The 17,087-nt window shown below is 40.5% G+C and overlaps 1 protein-coding gene across 2 annotated transcripts in view; it reads right to left on the reverse strand.

Moving 5' to 3' along the window:
• The window catches only part of LOC105456917 (RING finger protein 44), a 57,383-nt gene that overhangs the window by 3,034 nt on the left and 37,262 nt on the right, over window positions 1-17,087 (reverse strand). The window contains exons 2-9 of one of the 2 annotated variants that reach the window (XM_011701298.1): window positions 10,004-10,596; window positions 3,498-3,699; window positions 3,301-3,388; window positions 3,027-3,112; window positions 1,880-2,485; window positions 1,310-1,498; window positions 435-718; window positions 34-337 (exon numbers count right to left, since the gene is read on the reverse strand). In XM_011701298.1, coding sequence (XP_011699600.1) covers window positions 34-337; window positions 435-718; window positions 1,310-1,498; window positions 1,880-2,485; window positions 3,027-3,112; window positions 3,301-3,388; window positions 3,498-3,699; window positions 10,004-10,257 — 2,013 coding nt within the window. In that variant the 5' untranslated portion in view covers window positions 10,258-10,596. Of the gene's footprint in view, window positions 1-33; window positions 338-434; window positions 719-1,309; window positions 1,499-1,879; window positions 2,486-3,026; window positions 3,113-3,300; window positions 3,389-3,497; window positions 3,700-10,003; window positions 10,637-17,087 lie in introns of both variants that reach the window. The other variant, XM_011701297.1, reaches the window with a different exon arrangement.

The following is a 17,087-nucleotide window of genomic DNA, read 5'->3' on the forward strand; positions in this document are numbered from 1 at the left end:
GGGGGGGAGGGGCGTTGCTGCCATTTGACTCACCTTAAGCCATTTGTCGATGCACTTAGAATGAAATTCATGAGAGCATGGCAGAACACGTAGAGATTGGAGGGCCTCGAAGTCGCACATGCACACGACGCAATTGGTCTGATCGCCTTGGTGTGTCTCTGCGTTGAATTTGTAAGAGGGTAGCTGCTCGACCTCCGCGCGAGTCAAACCCCGCGGCTTGGCCTCGCCCAGTCTCTCGGCTAGGGACAGCAACGCCTCGTAGTTTTCCGTGACCGAGTCGGGCGAGGACAATTCGGCCTGATTGTAGGGGGACAGCGGTGGATTGCTGAACATCGCTCTAGAAAGTGAATATCGTCGTGTGGATTAACAGTCAGAGCATTTTGCGCATTCTTAGGAATTGTATAACGATATATGCCAAAATAAGCTTTACGCACAAGAAGTGCAGTAAATATCCCGGATAAGCCATGGGTAATTGAGTTGTGTTCCTCCATCTACCGAATCTCGGCCGTCGCAGAACGTTGGATGTTAATCGCCGAGTTCTGTTCTGTACAATCTCCAATTGACTGTTTCGCGTCTCCGACAAGAATAGGGGCGGCGGTGTTGTCACCTGTGTAAGAGCCGGCGGAGAATACGAGTGCGGTAACGGTAATGGTGCACCAGCTGCGGCACCCACTCTGTGGTGATGATGAGACTCGATCAGTTCGAGCTCGACTTCCCTCTGGAAATATAAATGTGAGAAGAAAGAACGTCAGCAGTGAAAAACATTGCGTAAAAATATTGTCTAACAAAGGTATTGTAAATAAAAAAAACACTAGTATTCGGCGTATATATATTTCGCAAACGTAAGAATGTTTTCTAAGGACAAATAATGACATTTATTTTCCTCAGAAATTGGATATCACATTTGCAGAATGAGCGATCCTCCATAACCTAAGAGCCTAAGAGCGGTATTCATAATTCGATCTTACATTAAAGATCATCTGAAGTACAATCTCTATCTTGAGACTGCTTTAGACCAAATTTAGGACGATCTTTAAATGTAAGATCGGACTATAAAAATTATATAGAACTCTCGATATATAAAACTTAAATGTAAGAAAAACTAATGAGAGTCACGAGCAGTTCTTGGTGCCCAAAATTTTATGTGCAATATTAGAACATCAAGTTACATTAAAAATATACAGTATATACGTATACATAACATAAAATTTTGGGCACCAAGAACCGCTCATGACTCTCATTAGCCTGTCTTACATTTAAGTTATAAAAATTATCCTAAGACATGTTCTTCCAAGTATTTCTAGTTCACCTGCTGAGACAATTGATGATGCGCGGTGTAATCAGTGTGGACGGGCGGTGGACCCGCAGTGTGCAGTCCTGCAACGCCACCGGCCGGTGGCGCGTATCCTCTGGGTGCGGCACCCACCAAAGAACTAACGATTCCGTGACTCGGATGCGTTGGATGAGCGGCAGAATAATGATTGTGATGATGCGTCACCTAAACAAACGATGCAATATGTAGTTATTCCACATAATATACTACTTAATAAAAATACGCGCTGATCAAAGATATAATGGAATATAGTCTGTAAATAAAACTCGATTTTTGTACCCAGTGAAAAAAAATGAAACCTTTTCGCAGCAAATAATATGGGAAATGGTTTATTCAGTCATACAGCAAATCTTGGTATTTATACAATATTTTTGTGTAATTTATACATTTTTTCCCCAAGATTTATGGCAGTCTGCGCACTGATTACTTATCGATCTTGAAACACTAAGTCTTACGCCGAAGTCGTAATATCACGAATGAAATTGACAAGCAAAACTTACTCTCGCTCGAGCGTTCGCAATGGATAAAAACTTATTGCCGACCTACCTGGCACGAGTGTCCGAACGGATGCGTTCCGTGAGGCGTGTAGAGGCTGTGAAGCTGACACGGAATCCTGTAGCCGGTCGCCTGCGGATGCCACAGCGGTTCTCCGCTAACGGCGACCCCTAGGCCGGACACGCCGACTTGACCCACGTCGACGACCACAGGCGCGTTCGCACCCTGCGCGGGATGGTGCCCAGTACCACCGGCCGCCGGGTGCGGATGGGGATGCGCCTGATGGGCGTTGTGGATGTTATGGTGGGGACCGTTGTGCAGACCGTGCGGGTGAGAGCCGTGGATGTTGTGATGCGAATTGTGAAGGCCGTGATGGGAATTGTGGATGTTCTGATGGGGATTGTGACCCGGCAGGAACGGATAGGAGAGCCCGAACGATTCCGTGTAACGCTGATAACGATTCCTAACCGTCGGACTGCCGCGGGTGGATATGTGATTGCGGGGCGAGCGCCGTTGTGGCGCGCCCCCGAATTCCCAAGGCGGCGGGGTCGTGTGCAGGGGTGGCGTCGGCGCTGGCGGTGTCGTTTCCCGTACCTCTATCCCAGACACGGCACCGTTGCGAGATATTCGGCGACGCTTCCTCGACGGCGACTCGCTCTGGAAAAAGAAACATCCCGCTTTGTATCGTTTGTTCTCTCCTACTCGCTTTCAATCCGAGTAAAGTGTATATGTATCGCTCGGAGAAGAGCTCTCTCAGTTTGCCGGCAGAATATTAAAAAGCTTGTTATTGTTTTAATTAGTGAAATAATCAAAATGTTGTACTTGAACGAGCTTCTCGTCTAGTGTGAGCAGAAACTTGTAAAATAAAGCTCGACGAGCTCAGTAATCAATTCTCTTGACATCTTTCGTTAAGGATAAGAGACGCGTGGTTTTTTTTTCATCAAAGAAAAGTTATTGTGAATCGTTAGAAAGATTGAAAAAGCCTATTCTTAGACTGTCGAAAATTATTGAGTGCACGATTCATTCGCACAGTCGAATAAGAGAGTTCAATTCATTAATTCTACCGTCAACTGCGATCTCCCTGTCGAATTCGTTTTTCTTTCGCGCCAATTATTCAACGCAAAGTACAAATAACTGTATTGACACTTGAGATGTTTTATTTGTCGTTAAAGACGCGCAAAACACAACAGCCACTCACTTTTCTGCCGTCGTCCTGACTAGGCTGCCTGTAGTAAGGCGGCGACGGTTGGATTTGCACGGGGCTCAGAGGTAGCTGGTTCGTGGCTGAAAGCAGAGGTTTACGTAACTTTCCTCGCAACAGCCGATCACACGAAGGACTTGTCTTCTAACGACTACTTTTGCCGTATCGAGTCGTAATACGCGAGAGAGGAAAAATAAAAAAAGGGAAAAAAAGAATTGCACGTGCAGGCTCGAACTTTCGAATTGCGGACAAGCGGATGAAAAAATCGTACCTTGAGAGTTCCTGCGGTACTCCATGTCTACTCCGCTGGCTCCGAGACCGGGACTCATGTTCAGTATAGGGCCGCGCATCGTGTTCTCCTGAAATCACCACAGCGGTCATTGCGATTAAGCGACGGCCTTCTCGAAAGGGAGAGCCAGGAGAAGAGGAAGGGACCGAGAGAGGAAGAGGCGTTTTTTTTTTTTTTACCTGTTGGCAGATACTGATGTGCAACGGCGGGGAGTTGGCCGGCGGGCCTACCGGCTCCTGGGGGAAGTGCGGCGGCGGGCCCCTCGTCTGTGGGCTGTGCTGCGGTGGCGGCTTATATCCCACGCTGCTTCCACCCACGTTCCCGTGATAGGAAACCTCCTTGCCGGCCGGTCCGGAGGACGTGCCGACCCCGGGGCAATCCCTGCGTCCGTGCATAGGAGAAATATATGAGAGCGAGTTCTATACGAGAGACAGAGAGAGAAAGAAAGAGAGAGAGAGAGATTCGGGGGAGGGAGACACACACACTCCGTGCGAGTCGCGCGGTACACACACGAAGGCGCACGGAAACGCGAACGGAAAATACGTAATAAATCCCCCGGCGAGATACGCCGTTCTCTGCCGAGCGATAACTCGGTTATAAGCGCCGATACTAGCCGCACGCGTAACGAGATGAGTCACGTACGAGGCGGCTGCGGAACGAGGATCCCGGCCAACGCGAATCTTGCTCGCCTCCGCCTCCTCGCGCGAACGAGACGATATATACCGTGCAACAACGCAATTCCTCCTGCGCGCGAATAATAAAAAAAAAACCCGGGAGAAGAGTCCCTTCCTCGATAAAAAAAACAATCCATGAAAATTCTACAGGTCTTCTTTTTTCTTTGTAAAAATATATATGCATGCGGAATTGCACGCGCGTGATGGGGCGCTTCCTTAAAATTTCATCGTTCGTTCGGCGCCGCTGTCGCTAGCTGCCCCGGCTGGCGGCGTGCGACGTGTGTGCCGGGAACAGCATCAGAAATACCGCGATTTAATTCGACGTTTAAAGGACGAAGGAAGTGACGGACGGATTTGACGTTATGCAAATTTGAAAGGAGAGTCGGCCGCGCGCTAATCCCGCGAATTCTCGCCCGCATCTCCGTCACAGCTGCGTATTGATCCGCGTGGACGCGAAACGTGTGCGATCTATTTCGACGTTGTCTAATTAATTTTAGTCGCGCTCGACTTCGCCGAGGAGGCGGAGGTCTTGCAAGGTCTTGCCGGGCCGCGCCAGATTTTCGCGGCGAAAATCTTATTTCCGGGCGAAGATTCCCGGTTTCGTTCCGATCGGAAATCTCTCTATATAGGGGAGTCCCCGTCCTTTGTCCTCTCCCCCCCCCTTCCCGCGTCTGCACGCACGATTTTAGCATTCCGATCGATATTATAGCGAGAACCCGACGACGGTCTGCAACGTCGCGCGATTCGAGCGGCTCGGGCAATTAAAGCAAGCGCTCCCTCTCTTCTCGCGAGCGAGCGCGATTATGAAAGTCGCAGTCATCAGAATTGAAACCGATAGCGACGCGACGCGACGTCCGCACTGCTGCCGACGGACGCGGTCTTATTCGCGTCGTAAACAAGAACGAACGACGGGCCGGTTGGTCGCGAGGTGGAAACACCCGTCGTGGACACGGCTGTGCAGTCTCGCAAAATGATGCCTTCGAAATTTTTGCCGATACAAAAAATACGTCGCGAAGCGAAGCCCCTCGCCGCGCGCTTCTCGCGGGCACTTCTGCACTCCGACATTTTATCCTCGCGACCCCGAAATTAGAAGCGCTCGCACCGCTATTATAAAGTCTCGAAAGCCGCGCGATTTAATTTTGTCGCTGACATATTCATCTATGGCTGCACCATATCCGCGATTCCATCTTCAATTTTCGGTTAACGGAAAAGCGAATAACGCGACGAACACGTCGACGAATCCGCGGCCGAAAGGATGACCGATAGCGGGAGGGGGGAAGGGGGAGGGAGGGTGGTGGAGGAGGAAGGGGACAGCAACTCTCTCTATGTATTTGGCTGACCTACAAGCACGGGACGGAATAAATTGGCCGTAATAGTTAACGATTCGACGACAAACTGGTGCGCCGGTCCAGCGGTTTATTTATTTTTGTTTTGTCGTGCCTCGGATTTGTTTATCGTTATACAATCGCGAACCAGTTTTACTTTGTGAACGGCGTGTCATAAAGAATATACGTGTCAATGGAAACCGAATTGTAACGTTTACATAATGCACGACGTGTATACGTTCGTAAAATAGTTCGCACACTATATACGCTCTTGTAATACATGATGTAACATAATATAATGCCATTTGCATAATTTCACCCCGTGCGTTTGTACGGCTTCGGCATCAATATTGCATATTGTACTCGTAAATTTATTTAATGCATTTATATTTAATTCGTTGCATTTATCGCATTCGAGATGACTTTCCCTCCGATTTTCATGAAAAGGGACATTTCGATCGGGAAGCAGAGATCCCCTATCGCGTTTTCTCTCGCCCCTCTCTTTAAACTGGAGTTTATCTCCTGCAGTCGTCTAACATGGACTAACGTTCGAGACTCGAGAGAAGGATAGACTCGCGATAGACTCCTCGCGGTCGTAAGAAAGGGGAAAAAAATCTATATGTGTATATATACACTTTGTACACACGAAACTGATAAATATGCGCGAGCAGGCTAAACGAGATAACCAGCGGAACATATTATACCACAGACGTGGCATATAGAAAAAAAAGTTAAGGAAAGTAAAATGTTGAAGCGGGCGTTATAAAATTGTACGTTCTCTCGACGGATATTAGAGTCAATTGGCAAAGCTAAATGGCTCTCAAAGATGTCGATGTCATGCGTCAATAGCGGCGATCGTATAAGTTGGAGCAAGATTACGCCAGTTTAAACACACATCTCGCGGCGAGGATTAAACTTCAGAACCGTCTAATGTCGAGAAAAAAAACCCGATAAAACTGCTGTGAGACATGTGGTGCTAATTAAACCGCGAATTAAGTTCGCTGCTTGTTAAAAGTGTGATTTTAATATAACGTTTTCTCTCAAGAGACGTCATACGTCCTAAAATAAAGTGGAATTTGTGTCAGTTAATTAACTGAATTATTCGCGATTTCGAATTTTGTTAGAGAATTTTAACCCACAATGAAATATAAATAAATTTTTTTCCTATGTCAGCATACATGTTTTCAGATATACGGAAAAATTTGTATTCCATATAAAGTTACTTCTACTCGATAATCTTCCGACAGGCAGAAAGAGACGCGAAAATCATGCAATCGTGAAGTTATAGACGTGTTTGCAACATGAATTTATATACATATAGGTAAGGCTTGATAACGATTCAAGTCGTACGCATGAGCCAACACTTTTTTTTCAATGTCTTTTTGCATGCAACTTGCAGTTTTTAACATGCAGGATACCGCTGACCGACCGTACTTCCTCTCAAAAATACCTACATATATCTATAAGTGACGAAAAATCGCCACTGTTATAAAAGAAAATTTCTAAGGTTGATTCTATAAATGTTTTGTTTACAAAATAATAACTGACGATGAATCAATTCGATACTTGCAAGAAAATGCAAATATGTTGCGTCATGCAGTTGCATAATAATTCCGCGTGCGAATCAAAATGGTACATCTTTAACTACTATCTATTTAGATATCTTGTCAAAATCAAGGAATTTAAAAAATAATATTTAAAAAATATTTTTTAAGTCTTTTAGATGTTTTAATATTTGACAACATCTACTGTTAGGAAAAATTATAATCATCTTATTAATAATTCGCATTTGCCAAATTTAAAAATTTCCGCCTCTAATTTCAATGACAGAATTTTCGATTTACTTGACCTCAAGTTTTTCTCAATTAAAATTGAGAAAGCTTATATAATCTTATTTTCAAATTAAATGCTACGAAATATGTATAAAGTGCAAACGAACAGAAAAACTGCTCTTATTTAAATTTCCTTGCATCTTAACTATAATTATTATTGAATTTTCAATTTAGCGTTACGTTTACGTTAAAAAAAATTATTTATTTACGGCTTCGTTCGAAATAATTTCCAAGGAGTTACATCGACCCCAAAATCTGTGACTAAGATCAAAGGCAGAGTATCGGGACACCCTACATGAGAGAACCAACAAGAAATCCTAATTGAACGTTCGTTAAGTTTGCAAGGCTGTGAGGTCTACACAGATGCGGCAAGAGTATATAATAGTTGTGTCTAATGAAATCCAACGATGCTACATATACATAGAACAAAAGTGCACGCGGTCGACATGGGGAGAGACAGAGAGCGAAGGAAAATCGATAAACCGATTTAAATTAAGGTAGGCAGATAAACGAGAAATGGGCGCCACGCGCGCGAATCGGTGAAAAAGGGTTTCGAAGTGCGAGAGCACGGAAATAAAGCGCGTCTCGCGGGCACGTTATCGCGGCGGCCCGTTGATTATGGTTGATTAAAGAGAATCTTCAACGTCGGCTCCACTAAAAATTAAATACACGCAAACATCGTCATCTTTCGACTTGGCCTTAAATGCATTGTTTAGTTTTGTATATATTGTATATTTTTTATATATAAATACATGTATATATTTATATAAAAAAATATTTTTTAATATATAACCATGTACACATGTATTATGTACATAACATATCAAAATATATTTAAATATTATGCATAATATATAAATAATTTTTATAAACATACACGTATTTATATATGTATGTGTATTTAAAATCATAAAAATATATATATATACATATGCGTGTATCGTGTTTTATATATACAGATATATATATATATATATATATATATATATATATATAAAACCAATTTTAAAAGAAAATGATTTATATGTATATATATATATATATATGCACATATAACGTACGACACTTTAGCTAAGCCATGTACTAAGTTCATGACGTTTAATGCACAAATGTACAAATGCACGATGAATAATGGGAACGTGGCACGAGAATTTTTGCCACGCGGGAAAAAAAGGAAAAAAAAAGCTCGATCCATCCCGTAATGAAACGCGTGTCGACTTTGAGCAATCTGATAGAGATCGAGAGCGTTTTCCAGGCGTTGAATAAACGGAATTCTATTTACTCCGGACTTTCTACAGCTGGTAGAAAGTCCGTGAAAATTGTACAGGGCGTCTCAAACTCGTCATATTCTCCACCGTCAGAAGATTCTTCCGTCTATGTCACGTAATAACTTTTCACTGTCAAAAATATCAAAGTATACGAAAGAGACTGTTTTAGCGATTCGTAATTTGCCTTCGCGAGAAACTTCAGAAGTACGTATAAAATCATAAAATCCTCTATCTTCCGTCGTTTAACGTCAAGTGGATTAACGGAGCGTTTATTCAATTTCTGGAGAGTTTTCTAAGATTAGCAAAAATTTGTTTAAAAAAAAAACTTAAATAAATTATTAAAAACCCATTAATACCGAAATTATTGATAAGTGTAACAAAAAAAGTAATTATCTGTGACACTCTGTATCGACAGGCAGAAAGATTATCGATCTGATTAAATAAATGAAAGTATATGTAAAGTAAAAACGTTGTAAACTTGATAAAGTTACAAATATGTTTTGACGATAAATTAATTGTATTTTTAAAAAGTAAACTTTTGCAGAGTAAAAATAAAGTTTCTTAAAGGGGAAGTTTTTATAAAGCTGCATCTTCTATCCCGTTAGCTCTCTCTCTCTCTCTCTCTCTCTTTCTCTCTCAAGATTTAAGAATCGCGAATATCGTATAGTACAAATGTGACTCCACCTCCGGTACGTTCTACAGATTTTTCTAATGAGGGTTGCCGTGCGTAAAAGTTCTTCGTCATCGCGGAACGATCTTATAGAAATATACGTATATTACGTTCGGCCCAAGTGTCAAATAAAATGGCACTCAGGCAAGCAAGTGTAAATAACATTTTTAATCGTAACGTAAATCCAAATTTTAAAAATAGCACGCATTTAAAAACAAAAACAATTATTTTTAATTATTCTTAGTTTTGCCTTATTTCTCTATATAGTACACATACCCAAACTTCTCTTACTCTTTACATTAAAATTAAATATTTCAAATTTTAATTTTATAATTTTTCATTCATCGTTTTTACTTTTTATTAAAAGAAAAATTAATGAAAGCAATTAACTCTGCGTAGTTTTTATCGTTAAATTTTCCCATAATTTCTAGGGATTTAATGTTAAGCCTGAAGAAGAACAATATTATACAATATACCCGGATATTTAAGGATTAATAGTTGTTAATAGTTGCGCCAAAGCACAACTTTGTGAAGCATTTAATAAATTAATTATATTATAGAGAAATAAAGTTTTGTGTTCTCGTATAAAATTTTCTGAGAATAAAAAATCCTGAATCGAAATATAAAATTATCGACATACGTGGGGGTGAGATTAAAAAAAAAATGCGAATATTAAAGGAAATATTACCCCATCGTCACAAAGCGTTTTGTCGCGACAAAAGCGTCTGCGCGAGAAAAAAAAAATGAGATTTACCCGACAATTCTCTACAGAAATATTCTTGTCACAATACTATCGCCCGAGTTTCTGCCCTCTCGAGCTGCCGCGAGCTTGGGACACGCCGCGAAAACTCGCGTATATATTCACGACAGCGCGGCGGCCGGCCGGACTTGCAATTGCGCGGGTTCGTTAATATACCCATTGTGATATCGTGGCGGGCACTGCCGGTACGGGTATTCCTTGCTGCCGGCGGCGAATTGCTGCTGCTGCTGCTGTTGCTGCTGCTGCCGCTGCTGCTGATGCAGACTGTGGGGGTGCCATCCGCCGTTGCGGGGATGAGACGACGCGGAGGCGCGCGCGTGCGGCCCCGACGGGGCGCCATTGGCCACCACGGTTCTGTAACGTCCCTGCATGCCCAAGCCGCGGTGCTGATGACTCCCGGGGCCATTCATCCTCTGTCTGTCCTTCTTTCCTTTCGCTCGTGTCTGTCTTTCTCTCCCTCTCTCTTTGCCTCACCCTCACTGTCCTTTTTGTCACTTGCTCTCTCGTCCGGTAGAGTATTGCCCTTCCTCCTCCTCCTCCTCCTTCTCCTTCTCCTCCTCGCCGTTGTCGTCGTCGTCGCGGTCGTCGTCGTCGTTGTCGTCGTCGTCGTCGTCCTCACGCTTGACACGAGGAGGTTGCTTCTCGGTGTGCGCGCGCGACGCTGGGCGCAGCCTGCAGGCAGCTGGTCTTCTTTCTCGCCTCTCTCACAAGATCACTGCAGGCTGAACCGATCGACGTGCACCGAGAACCTGGCGAGGGTATTTAAATGTTACCTGGTCGGGGAGGATCCTGAACGGATATGACAGATCTCTCTCTCTCTCTCTTTCTTTCCCTGTCTCTCTAACCCCTCCCCGCGGCTTGACATTTCGAAACGCGAGACGACCGCGTCGAGGGAACGCGTCCGTGGCTGGGGTCGGTCTGATACCGATATTTTGCGCCTCGCGATACTTCGATATTTTTTCGCCATGGAAACTCGTTCGATCGTGTTTATTTCCTGAACAGAGCTGTTCATTTCTGCTCGACTGAGGAATCGAGAGATCTTCCTTGCGTTTTACCTCCAACTTACTTCAACAAGAAATTTAAATCATTCACGAGCGAGCGTCGCGATAACGTTTTAAATATCCGCGTCAGATAATCAGTCGGACGAGAAAGAAATACCTGTGTTGCGGAAAGGAAAACGACTCATGATAGGTTTGCGCTTATCTCAAGGCATTATCGGGAGAGGAGATACGTTTCGTCTAAAAACGATTTAAAATATCGGGCCGGTCGTCAAAACTAACAACTCGTGCAACCGACTGACAACCAAATCGGATGTGTTCCTCAACGTTTTAGAATTTAGACGTACTACTACGCCGGTAATGCACGGGGATAACCTTTTCATCGCGCTAAACATCACTGCTAAATTCTCTAATCATCTCTGCTAAATTCTCAGCTTTCCCTCGCTCGTCTTTAGCTCGCCTCGCGTCGCGGCGCCTGCAGTGTTGTTAAAATATGTATATCTCATATGCGATATCGCGCACATTTCCTGGTAACTGCACTTATATCTAAATGCAAAGTTGCCTCTGCATTTCTCCGAGAGTAGTGTTTAAATAGTCTCGTGAAAATTTATTATACTCGTATACTCGTTTTAAAAATAAGGATCAATCGTTTTAAGTGAGATTCGATATTGTCTTTAGTTTATTATAATACGTTAAATGTCAATGAAAAATTTTTCTATACACGATTATTAAAAATTATATAACGGTATATTGTAATAATTATAGCAAACAATTCCGATTGTACGTAATAAAGCATCACGTGTGAACAGATATCATTCCAATATTTTACTCGAGAAGTAATAATTTGGCTGACTACGAGATCATATATTTTCACCAACACTGGGCTATCCTAATATAAGGCACTTGTGAAAAGGAGCGACTATATACGTACCGCATGTAAATCGTATATTCAATAAGCTGAACGAGACGTTAGCAAAGTCACGTAATGCGAATATTTACGCCGCTAATTTCCGGAAATGTCGCGCGCGTCGTAAATATAGCGCTTGCGGATCCTTCTTCGATTAACAGCCACTTTATATAACGACATAACTCTCATCTAAAAGACGAACGGATGGCAACATTCCTTGCGGATAACATCGGTATTTTGTGCGTAGCGCAGGTAAGGAAAAACTTTGAAAGTCCATGAAATTCGAACAGGCATGAAGGACACCTTGGCAACGATTTTTCGTCAGACAAATTTTACACGTATACATATATATATATATATATATATATATATATATATATATAATTTTAAATGATGCAGAATTCATTATTTAATTTTGTTGGACAAAATTTGTTATCTCAAAATTGTTTAATTACTAATTTTATTCGTAATATACAGGATCTTAAATAGTATCTTAAATAGTGCCCACCGAGAGGTCAACCGCTGTGGTAATCAGTGTACATTTCTTTAGAAATATATTGCTAGTATTACGACATTATAATACTAGTAATACATAAAAATACATTAGCAATACTTGGCAACATTATGCACAATAGGTGGCAGTACATGAGATAATAGATGGCAATATTACTGACAATACGAAAGTACAATACAATAGCAACGCTAGCAATAAAGTGTATTAGCAATCACTGTACATTTTTTTAGTAGTGGTTGACCTCTCGGTGCCCACTAATTACATTATTTTTTGTAAAAACTGAGTCGAAAAGTCCTACAACATTTTTTCCTATAATTCTATTTTGTTAAAATTTTCTCTAAAAAGAAAGTGCTTTTTTAACGGAAAGAGTGTGATTTTCAATGCAACTTCGCGCTACTGTTAACCGACCATGTTCTTACGCGTCGCAATAATGCAAGTTCCTTTTGATTCAAATTAAAAATCATATTCCTTAATTCCGTTAGAAGAATCCTCCTTAGAGAATTTCGACAAGAGATAGAAATAATTATAGAGAAAAATGAAATTCAGATCTTTTCGACTCGGTTCTTGTTACAAGAAATAACGCTATATAATTAGTGGGCATCATTTAAAATACACTCTATATATCGAGAGTTTATCGTTTTTCGTATTTTTCAGATACAGATAAAATGCTGTACGTGTCAAATTTGAAATACGATTTTTCTAAATATTCCAAACAAATTGTTTAACGATAGAATCGAATAAAAGATTAACGCGAGCAGAAGTAGTAAGGCTTGCTCTTTATGGGACTACGAATGTGAATAAATTTTGCGAATTAACTTCTATAGATACCTAATTACCTGCTATCCCTAAAATGCTATTGAAATATTTGTCAATTTATCAACTTTATACTATAAGTATTCGTAATATTTTAGAACTATTCACCAGTTGATCAGACAACAGTGAATTCTTGAGACTCGAGATCGAATCGTGTTAAGAATCAAGATTGAAATAGAACAAGGATCATAAGTGTCTATTTTATCGTCATAAATTATTGCGATGATCATAAAGTGTCAGCCCGACTGTTGCAACAATGACAAGTGGAAAGGTTGCTCTCGTATTAAAATCCCTCGTATATGCTTCGATATGGCTTCATATTTCTCAAGGGTTCTTCCTTTGCAAAATATAGGAGTATCGACAATTATAGAGAAATATTCTCACAAGTTTGTGAATTAACAAACATCCGAATAAGCGCTCCTTTCCAACAGCTCGTCGGCACGCGAGGCGCACATTTAGACATCCAATTTCTAGGCAGAGGAGGGTAGCAAGAGAAGGGAAAAATCGCGTATACATACGCAAAACGCTGCCCTTCTATCGATCGCGATGTTTACATAATGAATTGAGGTACAATCAGTCGTTAATGCAACAAGGGAGAGACACTTACAAATAATGCATACAGTCGCGTCGATAGGTCGCGAAGCGCAGGGGAAAACAAATGGAAGAAAAAAGTTTCCACCATCCGTAAAGGTTCGGGCGACGTTTATTGCTACTTGGATGATGTAAACGTTAACTATAATCTACACAAGCGAAAATAATATAGATAGCTCCGTGCAGCGAAAGGGGCAGGTTTCGTGCAGAAAAAAACACACACACACACACACAAGGATGCGTTTTAGCGATTAACGTAATGGTGCGAGTGAAAAGGGCGTATCGAGATAGGAGGGAGGATGGAAAGAATAAGCAAGTCCCCTGACCGGAAATACATACGTTCAATTCCATGCCATATGCATAATTGATTCCCGTAATTTCCGCAAGTACGAAGTACCTAAGCACTCCCAAGAAAATCAAGAACGTGAATATGAAATGAACCGTTAAAGCGTATTTAAGTCCGACGAATTTAAGATTTGCAATTGAAAGCAATATATTACATCCTACATTTTAATAGTACACGGAAAGAACAATTTTGTTGAAAGGTCTAAAAATTTTGCTAAATACAGATGTAAAGATAATTTTTTGTTGAATTATTGAAATAATTTGTTAAATTGTTAAAACTGATAAGCATTGCTATAAAACATTTTTTCTATTTTATTCTAGCAATCATTTTGATTTTCGCACAAAATTATTTTGATTATTGAACAAAAATTATTTTCAGATCTGGATTCAGCAAAATTGTTCTTTCCATGTACGTATAATAACCTTTGCCTCCGTAAGATCAGCAATTAATTTGTGTTTCATCGTTTTCCACGTTAATCGTCACAGCGTCGCGGTCGATTTCGTCGCCCGAAAAATCAGTGTCACTGCAGTATGAATAAATAACGAATCACCGATATAACCGTAAAATGACCTATTTCATCTATCCTTTTTTATAATGTCTTATTACAGTGTAGCATACGAATATAATGTAGAGTGTAGCGAAATATTGTAGCAACCTTTCACAATTCTTTCGTACATGTGAATTGCACGAGAGTACACCGTGATAATATAGATTATTATAGATAATGAAAATTTCGCAAAAATTATGCCTTCTTGCACAATATTCTATAAAAACATCCATAATAATAATAACTAAATAATACAATTAAGAACTTCATCAGTAATGTTATCTTTATACGAATTAATATCAATGCAATACGTAAATATTTTCCAGGACAATTTACCACGCAGATAATCCAAATAAATCCTCTCGCTATCCATATCATATCAAATCTGAGATTTAATTTGTGTTTCTTAATATTTTTATTCACAAATAAATATGTAATATTATATTCTCAAAACGTCCGATGTCTTCTCATTATCTTATAATTATTTAATTTTTCAAATGACGTAAACGCCTTAAAAAGTCAAATGACGCAAGTGCCTTATCGAAAATGCAACTGCAGAATATTTTAATTTTTCAAATATCTTTAAATTTTAGTTTTTTTTTTTTAATATATATACGGTAATGATAATTACATTTTTAATCATACTTAAAAAAAACTACCAAAAATATTTAAATAAATCGAAATAAATAAATGTACGTATGTGTAGGCAAAACACAAAACATGAAATTGACAACAAGGTGATTAGGAATTAACAACTGATTTAACAAACAATTCGCGGTATTTAGAAGCAGAATGACTATTTACGAGTCATTAGCTTTCGTAAATCGGTAAATAAACATTGTTGAAACTTAACTTCCCCCCCCCCCCCAAAGAAGTTACTCCAAGCAATAATCAAAACAAAAACCACATGTATTAATATCTGTTTATACATAAAGGAAACTGTTGCACCTTTGTGAACGCTAGACATATTTTTCCGGACAATGATCAAGCACCATAAAATTTTTTAAATATTCTGGTTATTCTATTACAACAGTAGCGTTCACTAAATCTAATTTCATGAAATAGATATATTTGGTGTCCGCTATAGAGAATATCAAAAGCAATCAAATTGAAGTGTTTTCAAAGGTACATTGTGCCAAAGATACACACACTCCCTTATATTAGAAATGACACGATTCTTTAGCGCATTTGACTTTCTTGGGCTATATACGCGCATTCATTTACGATACTCGCGCTGCCGATCGTGACACGATCCCACGCTACACGCTCCGTCGATCCGGTAATACATACTGCAACGATAACCCAATATAACGAACAACTTTCTAATATATTATAATCAATTTTATTTAATATTTCAAATGTTATATAACGTTATAATAAATACAGGTACGCATATTCGTCTGCACAGACTGTACATTCGTATATGCTCTCTTTAAGACAATAAAGTAACATTTTAAAAAAGTAAACACATCTCATTATGTATCCCCGAACCTCTTTAACATCGTTATCATTTAATTTGACAAAACGTTATAGAAGACACGAACACTGTACATTTTGTGTGTAATATATATGCGTGTGTTATATACGCACATGCGCGCATGACATATATCTAATTCAACATAATTAAATTTTGATATTGTGCAAAGAATTAGATTTCGTTGTATGTATATTCCCCCCATAAATTCAAACACGCTGAAAAGTTATTCATTTTCATTATTCACAACTCAAAAATCATCGTTTTCATGTTTTATCTTAATTAAAAATTGATTTTTAAATTTCGATGTAGTAATAATGGAACAGCGTGTAGACACGTTCAGAGTACGGCCAGAACAATATCATCCCTTGAGGATAATTTAAACGAAGTTGTACACGGCATTCTGTTTGCGTTATTCGACGAGGCGAAGATCTCTCTCAGGATCCCTTCTCGGCTCGCTGCCGCTTTTTTTTGTTGGCCTTTTTGGGCCCATCGGAGAACCACAGCGGCATCGTCGCGCCAGGCCTGCCCCGTGATCCCCGGCACAGGTCCGAGGAAACGATTAAGTGAACCGGAATATCCAGGCCCCGTTGCTTTCGGGCCTGCAGGGCTCGAGCCAGTCGGGCCCTCTCTTCGCTTTCGTGCGGGGCCCCGGGCCCGTGTTTCGAGGGAAAAATATCTGCGGGCCCGACGATAACCGTAAGTTTGTCGTGCGTGTATTTTTAGGCAAGCCTCTTCGTTGCTAGCTCGCTCGACGTTGACAAAGCCGTCGTGCGATAAAGCAAGTCGACTGTCGATGAGGAAAAGAGACGGAGCACTTGATCTTTTAAAGAGGCAAAGCTTGTTCTATGATAAATGCCTTTGAACAAAATATGATATATGCGAATGAAAGAGAGATCGCGAAACAATGACGATATATATGTATATATATATATATATATATATATATATAGTGTGAGTGTGTGTGTGTGTGTGTGTGTGTGTATGTGTGTGTACACAATATATATCGTCATAGTCATTTCGCGCTCTCTCTTTCATCTCTTTCAAGTA

This window comes from Wasmannia auropunctata, unplaced genomic scaffold (assembly GCF_000956235.1).
Source record: "Wasmannia auropunctata unplaced genomic scaffold, wasmannia.A_1.0 LD335479.1, whole genome shotgun sequence".
Lineage (NCBI taxonomy): Eukaryota > Metazoa > Arthropoda > Insecta > Hymenoptera > Formicidae > Wasmannia > Wasmannia auropunctata.